The sequence below is a fragment of the Salvelinus sp. IW2-2015 genome, unplaced genomic scaffold, assembly GCF_002910315.2.
Source record: "Salvelinus sp. IW2-2015 unplaced genomic scaffold, ASM291031v2 Un_scaffold1159, whole genome shotgun sequence".
Lineage (NCBI taxonomy): Eukaryota > Metazoa > Chordata > Actinopteri > Salmoniformes > Salmonidae > Salvelinus > Salvelinus sp. IW2-2015.
The window spans coordinates 119,350-134,349 of NW_019942758.1; the positions used below are offsets into that span (position 1 = coordinate 119,350).

The 15,000-nt window shown below is 43.9% G+C and overlaps 2 protein-coding genes across 2 annotated transcripts in view; both read left to right on the top strand.

The window, feature by feature from the left end:
- LOC112069928 (ubiquitin carboxyl-terminal hydrolase 43-like) overlaps window positions 1-12,771 on the top strand; it is a 36,434-nt gene extending 23,663 nt beyond the window's left edge. The window contains exons 3-5 of the mRNA XM_070438770.1: window positions 2,092-2,254; window positions 5,252-5,362; window positions 12,674-12,771. Coding sequence (XP_070294871.1) covers window positions 2,092-2,254; window positions 5,252-5,339 — 251 coding nt within the window. The 3' untranslated portion in view covers window positions 5,340-5,362; window positions 12,674-12,771. The remainder of the gene's footprint in view (window positions 1-2,091; window positions 2,255-5,251; window positions 5,363-12,673) is intronic.
- The window catches only part of LOC112069929 (ubiquitin carboxyl-terminal hydrolase 43-like), a 15,568-nt gene continuing 10,303 nt past the window's right edge, over window positions 9,736-15,000 (top strand). Inside the window, exons 1-2 of the mRNA XM_070438771.1 lie at window positions 9,736-9,795; window positions 12,674-12,777. Coding sequence (XP_070294872.1) covers window positions 9,736-9,795; window positions 12,674-12,777 — 164 coding nt within the window. The remainder of the gene's footprint in view (window positions 9,796-12,673; window positions 12,778-15,000) is intronic.

Consider the following 15,000-nt stretch of genomic DNA (forward strand, 5'->3'; position numbering starts at 1 on the left):
TCGGTATCGGTATCTGCGTTGAAAAATCATAATCGGTCGACCTCTAACGAGATCGTCAGTTTCTTGGCAATTTCTTGCATGGAATAGCCTACATTTCTCAGAACAAGAATAGACTGAAGAGTTTCAGAAGAAAGTGCTTTGTTTCTGGCCATTTTGAGCCTGTAATCGAACCCACAAATGATGATGCTCCAGATACTCAACTAGTCTAAAGAAGGCCAGTTTTATTGCTTCTTTAATCAGAACAACATTTTTCAGCTGTGCTAACATAATTGCAAAAGGGTTTTCTAATGATCAATTAGACTTTTAAAATGATAAACTTGGATTAGTTAACATAATGTGCCATTGGAAAACAGGAGTGATGGTTTTTGATAATGGACCTCTATACGCCTATGTAGATATTCCATTCAAAATCAGCCGTTTCTAGTTACAATAGTAATTTACACATTAACCATGCCTGCACTGTATTTCTGATCAATTTGATGTTTCTTTCAAAAACAAGGAAATGTCTAAGTGACCCCAAACATTTGAACAGAAGTGTATATCAACTCTAGACACTGATTTTTTTCACTGCAGTATTGATACAATGAAGATAATTAGGTAAGCCCCAAAGCATCAATGGAATAGCTAAAGAGAGAGAGAGAATTGTAGTGTGTGTGTCTGTGTGTGGAAAAAAGTATAGTGAAATAGTAGGTCTAAAAAGAGAGGGGGGGCGGAGAAAGAGAGCGATAGAGAGACAGAAGTAGGGAGGGAGATGGAGATGAAGAGCTGTGGGAGTGTGACAATTGTAATTAAACAGCTCAGTCCCTGAAGAGACACTTCAGCGACACTCCCCTTCTACTAGCACTGCTCTCCCACTCTCTCCTCCTTGTCTCTCTCTCCCTCTATCTCTCTCTATATATATATATATCCCTCTCTCCTGGCTGGCTGAGAAAGAAGGAATGAGGGCGAAGTTGTGAGAATGAGAGTCTGGCATGGGGTTCTCCCCTCAGACCCTGTCTGGAAGATACAGAGGCCAGACAGACAGACCCACCCACACTCCTCACCGACTCAGCTATCCCAACAGACCACTGCTTTCCTGAGTAATTTCAGGACACAGAAGTGTAGGTTTTGTATATGTTTAAAATAGCATACTGGTATTGTCTTGTGGGAGAAGTAAGCTTTTGTGTCCTTGGTATTTAGTTATTTGCTTATGCTCCTTATTGTCGTGGTAACAGGCGACCCTTTCTGTGTGGATTGAAAGGCTTTGGCCTTTCAGTGCCTTTTACCTTCCCAATGGGGAATTCAATATCAGAGAGGGGGGACGAGTCTGGCATGTGTGGGGGGGGGGGGGGTACTTGATTAAAATGGAATACTTGATTATTCATTCACTTAGTCTTACTCACCAAATGCCATGCACTGGTGAATACATCCGTTGATACTCAAGTGGTGGCCTTTTCTCTGGCAGCTTCGATATCTGAGTTGACATGATACGATGTACACTTCCTGTGCTCCTGAATGATTAGAACACACACACACACACACACCTGTCTCTTATACGATATCTGAGTTGACATGATACGATGTACACTTCCTGTGCTCCTGAATGATTAGAATTTCTCAGTACATGCACCGCTGTGTGTGTGTGTGTGTACTTGTTTATGTGTGTGTGTGTGTGTCTGACATATTTCTACAGCGACGGTGATTAATTGCTCGGCGGCGTTGAACAAGTGTGTTTAATTAAATCCTCAGATAATGTCAACATTTACAATGTGTACGTTGCCCGGGAGACAGAGGTTCAGCCTCCTACACACTCCCCCTGTAGCTATTACCTACGATTAATCAATGTGTACATGTCGTAACAGATGTCAATTTTACAATGCCACCCTTTGGGTAAATCACAATCGTTGCTCCATTGTATAATGATTTTCACTTGATACGGTTTGTTTTCACAGTTGTGGGTGGTGTCAATTTGAGTCATTGAGACCTGATAGAACCCCTCTTGAGCATACTCTGGCAAAAGCTACCCCCGTTATGTATAAGACCTTGTGTCTGAGCTCAACTTTGACCTCTCTCGACCCGTGTCTAACCTTTAACCTCTCTCTCCTCTCTCAGGCTTCCACCACAGCCTCCCATCCTCGCCGTACACCTCTGGGCCAGAGGGTAAAAGGTTACCCCCATCGACCACTCTGTCCTCAGAGTTTCTGAACCACGGTGGTTCCACCAAGGTCCTCCTCGTAATCTGCAACACGGCAGGCTCTGGCCAGCAGGCTGTCAGGTGAGTCAGGTTTGGCTGATTGGGTGGGAGTCTGGATTGGTTGATTGGGTTGGAATCTTGATTGGGTGGGATGGAGAGAGGCCATTTTGAAAATATGAGGTGTTAGGTGTGAATCAAACAAGCCTTTTTAGTTTATAGCGAAACAGTATCTCATGGGTGAACAGAGGAGTTATGATAAACGATATGCACCAACAGTTTGAACAGAGTGTATTTTATAAGGGCAAAAGCTCTGCTCTCTCTTTACTAGTTCCAGCTGTAGCGAGGACCCACTGGGCCCAAGGGGACGTGCTCCGAGTTCCATTTTCCAGTTCACATTACACAGGTTGCGTTTACACAGGCAGAACAATTCTGATCTTTTTCCACTAATTGGTATTTGGACCGATCAGATCAGCTCTTTTGCCTATACTTGGGCTGATGTATGTCATCATTTTTGGACATATTTTAAAATATGTGTTTTTTCCTACTGAGAATCAAAGGGAGCATTGCTCCTGAGAGAAACCAAATACTGTAAATCCCAGTAAACAGCTTTGAATTATTCAATGTGAGAGAGAGAGAGAGAGAGAGAGAGAGAGAGAGAGAGAGAGAGAGAGAGAGACTGCATGCAGAATTCTGAAATGAATATCCTCCGTGTACAATGTAAAACACCAAATAATACACGCAGAGCAGAATTAGGCCGATACCCGCTAATTATCAAAACCTAAACCTACAGAGAGATGAACCTGGAGAAGAGTCCCTAAGCATGCTGGTCCTGGCTCTGTTCACAAACACACCCCACAGAGCCCCAGGACAGCAACACAATTAGACCCAACCAAATCATGAGAAAACAAAAAGATAATTACTTTACACATGGGAAAGAATTAACAAAAAAACAGCGCAAACTAGAATGCTATTTGGCCCTAAACAGAGAGTACACATTGGCAGAATACCTGACCACTGTGACTGACCCAAACTTAAGGAAAACTTTGACTCTGTACAGACTCAGTGAACATAGCCTTGCTATTGAGAAAGGCCACCGTAGGCCGACTACTGTATGTGCACACTGCCCACAAAATGAGGTGGAAACTGAGCTCCACTTCCTTACCTCTTCCCCAATGTATGACCATATTAGAGACACATTTCCCTCAGATTACACAGATCCACAAAAAAATGTGAAAACAAACCCAATTTTGATAAACTCCCATATCTACTGGGTGAAATACCACAGTGTGCCATCACAGCAGCAAGATTTGTGACCTGTTGCCACAAGAAAAGGGCAACCAGTGAAGAACAAACACCATTTGTAAATTCAACCCATATTTATGTTTATTTATTTTCACTTTTGTATTTTAACTATTTGCACATCATTACAACACTGTATATATACATAATATGACATTTGAAATGTCTTTATTCTTTTGGAACTTCTGTGAGTGTAATGTTTACTGTTCATTTTTATTGTTTATTTCACTTTTGTTTATGATCTATTTCACTTGCTTTGGGAATGTTAACATATGTTTCCCCATGCTAATAAAGCCCCTTGAATTGAGAGAGAGATGTAATAACACTCACTCCAGCCAACTGCCCACTATTGGCCCATGCCTGTCAATCAAAAAGGCATTTTGAGTTTTGTATGCTGTCATATCCTATCTCTGCTCCCTCCTCCACACACTCCTCTTGAGTGTGTATGCTCGTTTGTGCACGTACGTGTGTGTGTGTGTACGGGGAAACAGAGGAGGATATTCCCACGGTCAGCTTGTTAATGTCAGGAGGATATTTGAGTACCTGTGGAGGCCCAATCTCAGCCCTGTGTGTCTCTGTTTTACCCCATGGGGAGACTGGTGGTCTGTGTATACCCCCTAACTGGCACATGTCAACTGTGGTTGGCCCAGATTGCTGCCTGTTTGACAGAAACCTAATCCCCCCCCCCAACTGTCTACAACAGAGGAAAAACCTACAGATCATACTGGTGTTAATGCGCTGCTGTGGTTGATATTGGCCAGTTTCACAGACACAGATTAAGCTCAGTCCTGGACTAAAATGTAATAGAGATTCTCCAGGAATGTGTCCAGGTAACGAGCTCATTGAGTCGTTACATCCTGGTCATCATTTGAGGATATTCACCCTGGGCTCACCTTGTGTCTAACAGAACGTTTCAATGGATGGTGAGCATAGATCTTTGGGGTAGAGTTTGGGCCAATGGCTTACCTGCTCACTCTAATAAACCGGTTTGAGAGACGGGGTGGCGCTGGTCGTGAGGACAGACCTATGTTACACACACACACACACACACACACCACACACACACACACACACACACACACACACACACACACACACCACACAGACACACACACACCACACACACACACACACCCACACACACACACACACACACACCACACACACTGAAGTCTCAAAACAGCCTCCTCTGGTTTTATGAGAAAACCAATCTAAGCAGTAGATGGAAAATATGTTCAATTCATTGAATGAAAGTGCTTTCTTCTAGGTTTTCTCATTGGGATCACTGACTAGTTCTCTCTCAAATCCACACAATGCTATTGGGAATGTAAATCCATCATTTAAAAAACCACATTCTCAGCCAAAATGTTCTCATGCTTGAAATATGCTTACAATGCTGCATTGAAAATATTGGCTTTCTTCTCACTTGTAGTCCTGTGGTCATTAAATACATGTTGAGTTGAGAGACCTGCTTAACTACGTTTCACATTCAAAAGGCCACAGGGTTGTAATGTACTCTACTTTGTGCAAATCCAAACATATGTTTGCCTCTCTCAAACAACTGCAGAATAACGTGTATTTTTTCTCCCTTCTGTCTCCCTCTCTCTCTTCCTCCCTCTCTCTCACTCTCTACCTCTTCTTCCTCTCTCCCTCTCCCCTACTCCATCTTCCTCTCCTGCACTCCTCCTTCACTCCTCTCTGTCCCTCTCCTCCCTCCATCTCCCTCTCTCTCTCCCTCTCTCTCTCTCTCCCTCTCCTTCACTCCTTCTCCCCCTCCAGGTTCGGCCCTCCCTTCCTCATGAGAGAGGAGCGTACCCTGTCCTGGATCAGCTCCAGCAGAGTATCCTCAGCAAGCTCTATTACCTGATGCTGAACGGATCACAGGCTCAGGTTAGTTAACACTGGCACCACTGGTCACTACCATTAATTTACTACTACTGGTTCCTACTCTTTACTACCTGAAACAGTAGTACATTTCTACCTAGTGCTACTACTACCAGAAATAACATTCAGCCTACTAATATGCACTTAATGGAGAGTGGTGGAGATCCTCATGATCTAGTGACTCTCTCATACCACACACACACATCCGGGAGTACGCACACACACACATAATGACATATGCAGACACTCTTCAGACACAAGCCACCGTGTGTGTGCATGTGTGTGCTCTTGAGTCCTCAACAACTTCCTGGATAAAATAACCCCATCGTGAGAGGGAATTGGCTTTAATTACAAACGGGAGGCGTTACAATTAACCGGAGTGGCCGTAGGGACTGTCTCAGGACCGTCCATTTCCACCCAGTCAGTTTAGACTCTGCCTGAGACACAAGGAGCAGTGGCACAGCAGATAATGTAGCGGCCAGGACAGCCCATTGTTCTCTCACCATAGATAATGTAGCGGCCAGGACAGCCCCATTGTTCTCTCACCATAGATAATGTAGCGGACAGGACAGGCCCATTGTTCTCTCACCATAGATAATGTAGCGGCCAGGACAGCCCCATTGTTCTCTCACCATAGATAATGTAGCGGCCAGGACAGCCCCATTGTTCTCTCACCATAGATAATGTAGCGCAGGACAGCCCCATTGTTCTCTCACCATAGATAATGTAGCGGCCAGGACAGCCCCATTGTTCTCTCACCATAGATATGTAGCGGCCAGGACAGCCCCATTGTTCTCTCATCATAGATAATGTAGCGGTCAGGACAGCCCCATTGTTCTCTTCACCACAGATAATGTAAGTGTAGCGGCCAGGACAGCCCCATTGTTCTCTTCACCACAGATAATGTAGCGGCCAGGACGACCCATGTTTCTCTTACCAAGATAATGTAGCGGCCAGGACAGCCCATTGTTCTCTCACCATGATAAGTTAGCGGCCAGGACAGCCCATTGTTCTCTCACCATAGATAATGTAGCGCGCCAGGACAGCCCCATTGTTCTCTCACCATAGATATATGTAGCGCGCCGGACAGCCCCATGTTCTCTCACATATAGATAATGTTAGCGCGCCGGACAGCCCCATTGTCTCTCACCATATATAATGTAGCGGCCAGGACAGCCCCATTGTTCTCTCACCATAGATAATGTAGCGGCCGACAGCCCATTGTTCTCTCACCATAGATAAAGTAGCGGCGCGACAGCCCATTGTTCTCTCACCATAGATAATGTAGCGGCCGGACAGCCCCATTGTTCTCTCACCATAGATAATGTAGCGCCGCCGACAGCCCCATTGTTTTCTCTCACCATAGATAATGTAGCGCGCCGGACAGCCCATTGTTCTCTCACCATAATATAATGTAGCGCGCCGGACACCCCATTGTTCTCTCACCATATATAATGTAGCCGCCGGACAGCCCTTGTTCTCTCACCATAATAATGTAGCGGCCCGGACAGCCCATTGTTCTCTCACCATAGATAATTAGCGGCCAGGACAGCCATTGTTCTCTCACCATAGTATAATGTAGCGGCCCGGACAGCCCATTGTTCTCTCACCATATATAAGTAGCGCGCCCGGACAGCCCCATTGTTCTCTCACCATAGATAATGTAGCGGCCCGGACAGCCCCATTGTTTCTCACCATAGATAATGTAGCGGCCCGCGACAGCCCCATTGTTCTCTCACCATAGATAATGTAGCGGCCCGGACAGCCCCATTGTTCTCTCACCATAGATAATGTAGCGGCCAGGACAGCCCCATTGTTCTCTCACCATAGATAATGTAGCGGCCCGGACAGCCCCATTGTTCTCTCACCATAGATAATGTAGCGGCCCGGACAGCCCCATTGTTCTCTCACCATAGCAATTATTTCTAGATGCACTGAGCAGAGTGGGGTCAGCATACATACATCACACTGTGGCCTCTGCCCTGATAACACACAGATTTGATCCGTTTAAAAACAGCAGCTGTTTGCTGTATTCATTGACAGTCTCTCTCTAGTCATGGTTTTAAACGTTTAAAAACAGCAGCTGTTTGCTGTATTCATTGACAGTCTCTCTCTAGTCATGGTTTTAAACGTTTACAAATCCCAGTCTCAACTTTGCTGTTGCTTTCTTTTACGCCTTCTATGTTACTGCAGACATCCGATTGGCCAGCGGTAGGCCTATAGTGCACTTGATTTGCTCCAACAGGGCCCGCCGGGAAGGCAGAGTTTGTACCTCCAGACATATGAAATGGTTCAAAATGGGAACATGTTGCCTACCCGGCGCGCAGGGCAGCTGAATCGGGTGCACCTATCGCCAACAGCGTGAGACGAATTTAAAAAATATTAATGTAAGGCTTTATCGTTGGGTTTTTTACGTAAATGGTGGGCGATCGACTAGGAATGCCTTGGAGATCGACCAGTCGGTGACCACTGCTATAGACAAGGGAGTTCAACACTGCCACAATGACCCCCTCCCTTCACCTTGACCCTTCCTTTTTATACACAACTATCCTCAGCTCCTAAGGCGGGCTGCCCTGTCGCTATGGGAGACACCATGGTGATAGTGCAGTGTTTGACAAGGAGGCCTTATCCAGAGCAAACAGCCCTGGGCTCAAAGTCTCAGGTAGTTCTAAGGCTGATAAGCCCCAGACAAGGTCCTACTCCCACAGAGAAGGAACTATTTCTTTACACCTAGTGTTGACACACTGATCTGTATCTCCACGGCAACAAGCTCCTTGTCAAGTTAACTCTGTCAAGCTGTGTGACCATCAACTGCACTGTCTGGTTCCCCTTACTTCTCATTCATGGCAAAGCTGTATGCAGACTGAATTCATAGTTAAGTTCCAGGACATAATTATTGTTTGGTATTTACTTGTATTTGAGGTGTTTGTTTGACTCCCTAGGGGATTTTTCACTTCAAAGTGTAGTTTGTCCGGCTTTCTTATGTCATTCTTATTTGTTTTGTGGTAGAGGAAATTCATAAAATGTTATGGCGCCGCCTGTAGGTTTCTCAACAACATACAGTGCTTTCAGAAAGTATTCATACCCCGTGACACATTTTTGTTGTATTACAGCCTGAATTCAAAATGGGTTAAATTGATCTACAGACAATACCCCATAATGAAAAAGTGACGTTTTTAGAAGAAAATAAATGTTGTATTGAAAATAAAATACAGAAATATATAATTTACATAAATTGTCACACCCCTGAGTCAATACTTTGTAGAAGCACCTTTGGCAGCGATTACAGCTGTGAATCTAAAAGCTTTCCACACCTGGATTGTACAACATTTGTCCATTATTATTTTCAAAATTGTACAACATTTGTCCATTAAGCTCTGTCAAATTGGTTGTTGATCATTCCCAGACAGCCATTTTCAGGTCTTGCCATAGATTTTCAAGGATATTTAAGTCAAAACTGTAACTTGGCCACTCAGGAACATTCACTGTCTTCTTGGTAAGCAACTCCAGTGTAGATTGGGCCTTGTGTTTTAGGTTTTTGTCCTTCTGAACGGGGAATTAATCTCCCAGTGTCTGGTGAAAAGCAGACTAAACCAGGTTTTCCTCTAGGATGTTGCCTGTGCTTAGCTCCATTCCATTTATTTTTATTCAGAAAAACTTCCCAGTCCTTAAAGATTACAAGCATACCCATAACATGATGCAGCCACCACTATAAAATATGTGTTGTGTTGGATTTGCCCCAAAAATAATTTCACTTTGACATTATGGGGTATTGTGTGTAATTGTCTATTTAATCATGTTAATTCAATTCAATTTATGCAACTTATTATGTGATTTGTTATGCACATTTTTACTCCTGAACTTATTTAGGCTTGACATAACAAGGGGGTTGAATACTTATTGACTCGAGACATTTCAGCTTGACTTTTTTTTAATAAATATACAGTATATAGCATTTTCTACAACCAAAATTCCACGTTGACGTTATGGGGTATTGTTTTTAGATCAATAACAAACCATCTCAATTTAATCCATTTTAAATTCAGGCTGTAACACAACAACATTTGGAAAAATGAAAGGTGTGTGAATACTTTCTGAAGGCACTGTTTTGAGCACTACCCTGTATCACCACCAGAACTGCCCTCTAGCAGGAAAGAGGAAGGAAGAGATTGCTTTAAAGATTCGTAATTTACAGGCAATACACCAGTGAAATAAGTACATGTGAGGAGAAGTGTCTGTTATGGTTTGGTAAGTTCCTCGCCACACCATGTGTTGTAGAGGTCAGATCTTACACTCGTTAGATCCCACATTACATAAAAGCTTTAGTACCCACCTACATATGAGTCATTCCAGCATTGTGTCAACTTCAGACAAAGGAGATGATTGTGGACTACAGGAAAAAGAGGACAGAGTACGCCCCCATTCTCATCGACGGGGCTGTAGTGGAGCAGGTTGAGAGCTTCAAGTTCCTTGGTGTCCACATCACCAACAAACTAACATGGTCCAAGCACACCAAGACAGTTGTGAAGAGGGCACGACAAAACCTATTCCCCCTCAGGAGACTGAAAAGATTTGGCATGGGACCCCAGATCCTCAAAATGTTCTACAGCTGCACCATTGAGAGCATCCTGACTGGTTGCATCACTGCCTGGTATGGCAACTGCTCGGCCTCCGACCGCAAGGCACTACAGACGGTAGTGCGTACGGCCCAGTACATCACTAAGGCCAAGCTTCGTGCCACCCAGGACCTCTATACCAGGCGTTGTCAGAGGAAGGCCTAGTCATAAACTGTTCTCTCTGCTACCGTACGGCAAGTGGTACCGGAGCGCCAAGTCTAGGTCCAAGAGGCTTCTAAACAGCTTCTACCMYCAAGCCATAAGACTTCTGAACATCTAATCAAATGGCTACCCAGACTATTTGCATTGCCCCTCCCCCCTACTCTCTGTTATTATCTATGCATTGTCACTTTAATAACTACTTACATGTACATATTACCTCAATTACCTCGGCTAACCGATGCCACCGCACATTGATTCTGTATCGGTACACCTTGTATATAGTCTCGCTATTGTTATATTACTGCTGCTCTTTAATTACTTGTTACTTTTTTTTCTTATTCATATTTTTTGGGGAAACTGCATTGTTGGTTAGGGGCTCGTAAGTAAGCATTTCACTGTATGGTCTACACCTGTTGTGTTCAGCGCATGTGACAAATGCAATCTGATTTGATTGCAGTATGCCGATAACTGTTAGATCAAATCTACAAGACAGATCAGAATGTACAAGACATATTACTTTGAGGCTCAGAGAGGATGTGTCTCTTTGAAAAAGATCCTATGTGTGTTGTGCACTATATAGAAGTAGTTCAGAAGTAGTGCACTATATAGGGAATAGGGTGTCATTTTAGACACAGACCTGTGATTTTGACCAAATCAAATCAAATGTTATTTGTCACATACACATGGTTAGCAGATGTTAATGCGAGTGTAGCGAAATGCTTGTGCTTCTAGTTCCGACAATGCAGTAATAACCAACAAGTAATCTAACCTAACAATTCCACAACTACTACCTTATACACACAAGTGTAAAGGGATAAAGAATATGTTCATAAAGATATATGAATGAGTGATGGTACAGAACGGCATAGGCAAGATGCAGTAGATGGTATAGTGTACAGTCCTATAATATGAGATGAGTAATGTAGGGTATGTAAACATAAAGTGGCATAGTTTAAAGTGGCTAGTGATACATGTATACATAAAGATGGCAAGATGCAGTAGATGATATAGAGTACAGTATATACATATGAGATGAGTAATGTAGGGTATGTAAACATTATATTACGTGGCATTGTTTAAAGTGGCTAGTGATACATTTTTCATAATTTCCATCAATTCCCATTATTAAAGTGGCTGGAGTTGAGTCAGTATGTTGGCAGCGGCCACTAAATGTTAGTGGTGGCTGTTTAGCAGTCTGATGGCCTTGAGATAGAGCTGTTTTCCAGTCTCTCGGTCCCTGCTTTGATGCACCTTGTACTGACCTCGCCTTCTGGATGATAGCGGGGTGAACAGGCAGTGGCTCGGGTGGTTGTTGTCCTTGATGATCTTTATGGCCTTTATGGCCTTCAGGATCTTAAAGTCATCCAGGCTTGGTGTATTTTCTGCACCATACAGTTTGTTGTTCTCGCGAGCTGTGTTTTTTGATCATTTTGTCTGTACCCAACAAATACACAAACATTTGCTGAAAAGAAGATACGGATATTCTCTCCTCAAGGCTTTGTCGGTTTAAATATTTAATCCCGCTTGATTTGTCCCTAATCCAGACAGATGAAACGTATTACAGATATCCTCCAGAAAGACAGTGGTATGACATGAAATCTTCACAGGCATTAATTACAGGTGTTATCTATTCTTCAACATGCGCAACCACACACACACACACACACACACCTCCACTCACTTTCACTCCCACTCTCCCTCATCCAAAGAAGTTCCCTCGAGTTCCAAACTTCCCTCAAACTTCCTCAAACTCACTTATAAACTCAGCCTAATTGCTCATCAACGCAGAGTTGTTCATTATGGTCTTCACGAAAGGTAACCTCACAACCACATATGTATGGTCCACTCCCCAAACAAAATACTTCTTGCCGTTTTCATTTGGTGGTTACGGTCTTATTAACTAGGTTGCATCCCAAATGACACCCTATTCCCTACACAGTGCACTACTTTTGACCAGAGCACTATGCTCTAGTAGTAGCCCTGTGTCGGGAAAGGTTGCCGTTTGGGAACGAGAATACTCATTTATTTCTCTGTATGCTTGGCTGCGGCTCTATTCTCCAGCGGCCTTCATTCCAAATGAGACCATTAGGTTTAATTTGCAACGTGATTCTCCTCTCTACCTTCTAATAACTTAGCCCCTCTTGTCTAATTCATCTCCTAATGCACCTTGGTTCAGTCAAGGGTGGAGCTGTGGAGCCAGAGACACTGCTAACAATGCTGTTGTTATGAGTGGAACCGATGTCCGTTTGTGATCCATTTTTATTTTAGCCAAAGAAAGATACCGTACTGCTTGCTCCCGCAGTGTTCTTACAGTATTACAATTCACTTGTATGATAGAAACAGTTTGAACATTTCCGACCACCTCTATTGTGGTGACCAAGCAGCTTTCAGATTCATAGCCAGTTTCACTGCAAATGTACGATATCTCGTCTCGTGTCGTCTTACCTCGTCTCGTCTTATCTCATGGCGTCTTATCTTACCTCTTCTCGTCTTATCCCGTGTCTCACTTATCTCGTTGAATGTCTGTGTTTCCCTGCAGAATGCATTGTCGCTGTTCAAGATCAGAGTGGTGGGAGGGTCTGCCTCCTACAGCTACCTGTCCCCACAAGATGGACGCCCTCTCTTCCACCCTGCCGTGGACAGGTAAGACCACCAGCGCCTGCATTATCCATCTCTCTCTCGCTCTTTCTCTCTCTCTTTCATCTTTCTCTCTCTCTCTCTCTCACACACTCACACTCTCTTTCTCCCTCTCTCTTTCTCCCTCTCTCTCTCGTACTCACACTGTATCGCTCTCTCTTTCTCTCGCTCTCTTTCTCTCACTCTTTCTCTCACTCTTTCTCTCTCTCTATCTCTGTCAGTCAGTCTAAAATACCTGAACTAAGGTACTGTTCGTACATAAAGCCCACTAAAATGCCTGTCATTGAGTAACTTTTCCAGTCTACTGAACAGCCACTGTCAGACATAAAATGGTAAATCATGGTATCTCTGAACACTTGCCTATTCTGTGCAAACAGTGCCTTTGAGAAGCCAATGAGCCATGAGGGTCTTACTGTAAAAAGGTAGAGGAAGCAGTGAAGATAAGACAAGAGCCTTTATTCTCCCTCCTGTAGAGTGGGTTCAACTGTCGTAGGAGCCACAGGGAGCTCCATCTAAAGCTGTGCTGTTGTTGCGATGTGACAGTATAGTGCAGTAGTTCTATTGAGGAGGTGGGACATGGGGTCAGACGCTCGGTAAAAGTACACTTGTCTTGGGGTGGGTGAGTTCGGGGAAGAGGGGTCGTCTGTGTGACCCTCTCTCATCAGCAATTGCAAGAGAAGATGTGTCATCGAATGTTAAACCGTCTGCCCATTATATACAGAGATGCATAGAGAGATCAGAAAATCGTCTTGATCTGAATCAGCTTTGAGTTGAATTGACCAGAATGAATAAGTGGTATCCTATCTGACTATCCGTTATCCTTTGTTCTGGCAATTCATCTCACTCAAGAGCATGGCTATTCAGTTCTCAAAGTCCTTGAATTACAATGTGGTTATAAACAAAAACACGGTACCGTTATTATTTCAATTGTGTTCTTCCCTTAAGCTAGAGAGGAGCCGTCCTGTCTGGTCTTTATATTTAAAAAAAATATATATATATTTTCATCATAACACAGCATTACTGTATTCCCCTTACAATGTAATTGCACCAACTCATTTTTCATAAACGGGCATGCAAGGAGACTTGGGGTTTTGACTTCTGTACAGCGTTGGCTTTACAAACATGTCATATGGAAGTTATTTCATAGAATTTTCCCTGGCCAATGTCGAACATGATGTTCYTTAGAAACAGTACATAGCCTGAGGCAACACTTTCAGGTATATGAACAAGATTCGATTAAAGAGAAAGAGTCTTTAGGAAAGAACCAGATTGGGGATGTGTGTGGTCAGGTAGGTATTCTGCTAGAGGCAGAGGGGAAGGTGAGCCACAAACACAGACAGACAGGGAGACAGGAGACTTTCTCCTCAGATCAAGTATACAGACAGGAGGAGAGAGAGACAGAGTGACAGAGAGAATAGCAGCTGACTGACAAGTAGCTGGTTGGCTGAGGACTGAGTAGGTGGACAGCTCTGTACAGCAGGGGGGCATGGTGTCATCATCAGACACTCTTCAAGGGTTCTGAGCTTCGCTCTCCTATGAATGAGTGATCCTCTGAAGGTCAAAGATGWGGCCCTTGGGCACTGGAAAAGGGCACGAGGAAAGGTCAAGGGCACCGAGAAAGGGCTCGACAGGCTTCCTACCACCCACCACCCTCTCTGGGAGTGTGTGCATGCATGTGTACGTCTCTCTCTCTCTCTCTCTCGCTCTCGCTCTTTCCCCTGGTGATAATTTCAACCGCTCCTTCGGGGTATTAGGAGGTCTGGTATTATAAAATGAAGTGGTATTGATCTGCAGGGAAAGGTGAAGAGGAGGGGGAGGTTTGAGAAGTAGGACTGTTCTCAAGGGAATTAGAATGGCGTGTGACGGACAAGGGATGAGACACAGGCATGGCCATTGTGTGAAAGTGCCATTGGAAATGCCATTGCTTTGAATCAGAGTGCATTGTTGTCTGAGTGTATTGAGGCTGAGTTCCAAGTCCGAGTACATGACAAAGATCCAATGTAAAGAATGTTGACACAAGTGCCTCTTGACACGGTCATCCTGTACTGAAAATACAGTCAACACAATTGGAATTCAGAGGGGGGGGGGAACTAGGTTGTCTTCCTTGATTTCCTTTTGTGCGATTAGCATTTTTATCCAGGCAAAAGAATAACAGTGACATCATACTCTGTCTCTCTCCCCATCTCTGTAACTCTATTTTAATCTCTTCCATGACAGAGAGACAAAAAC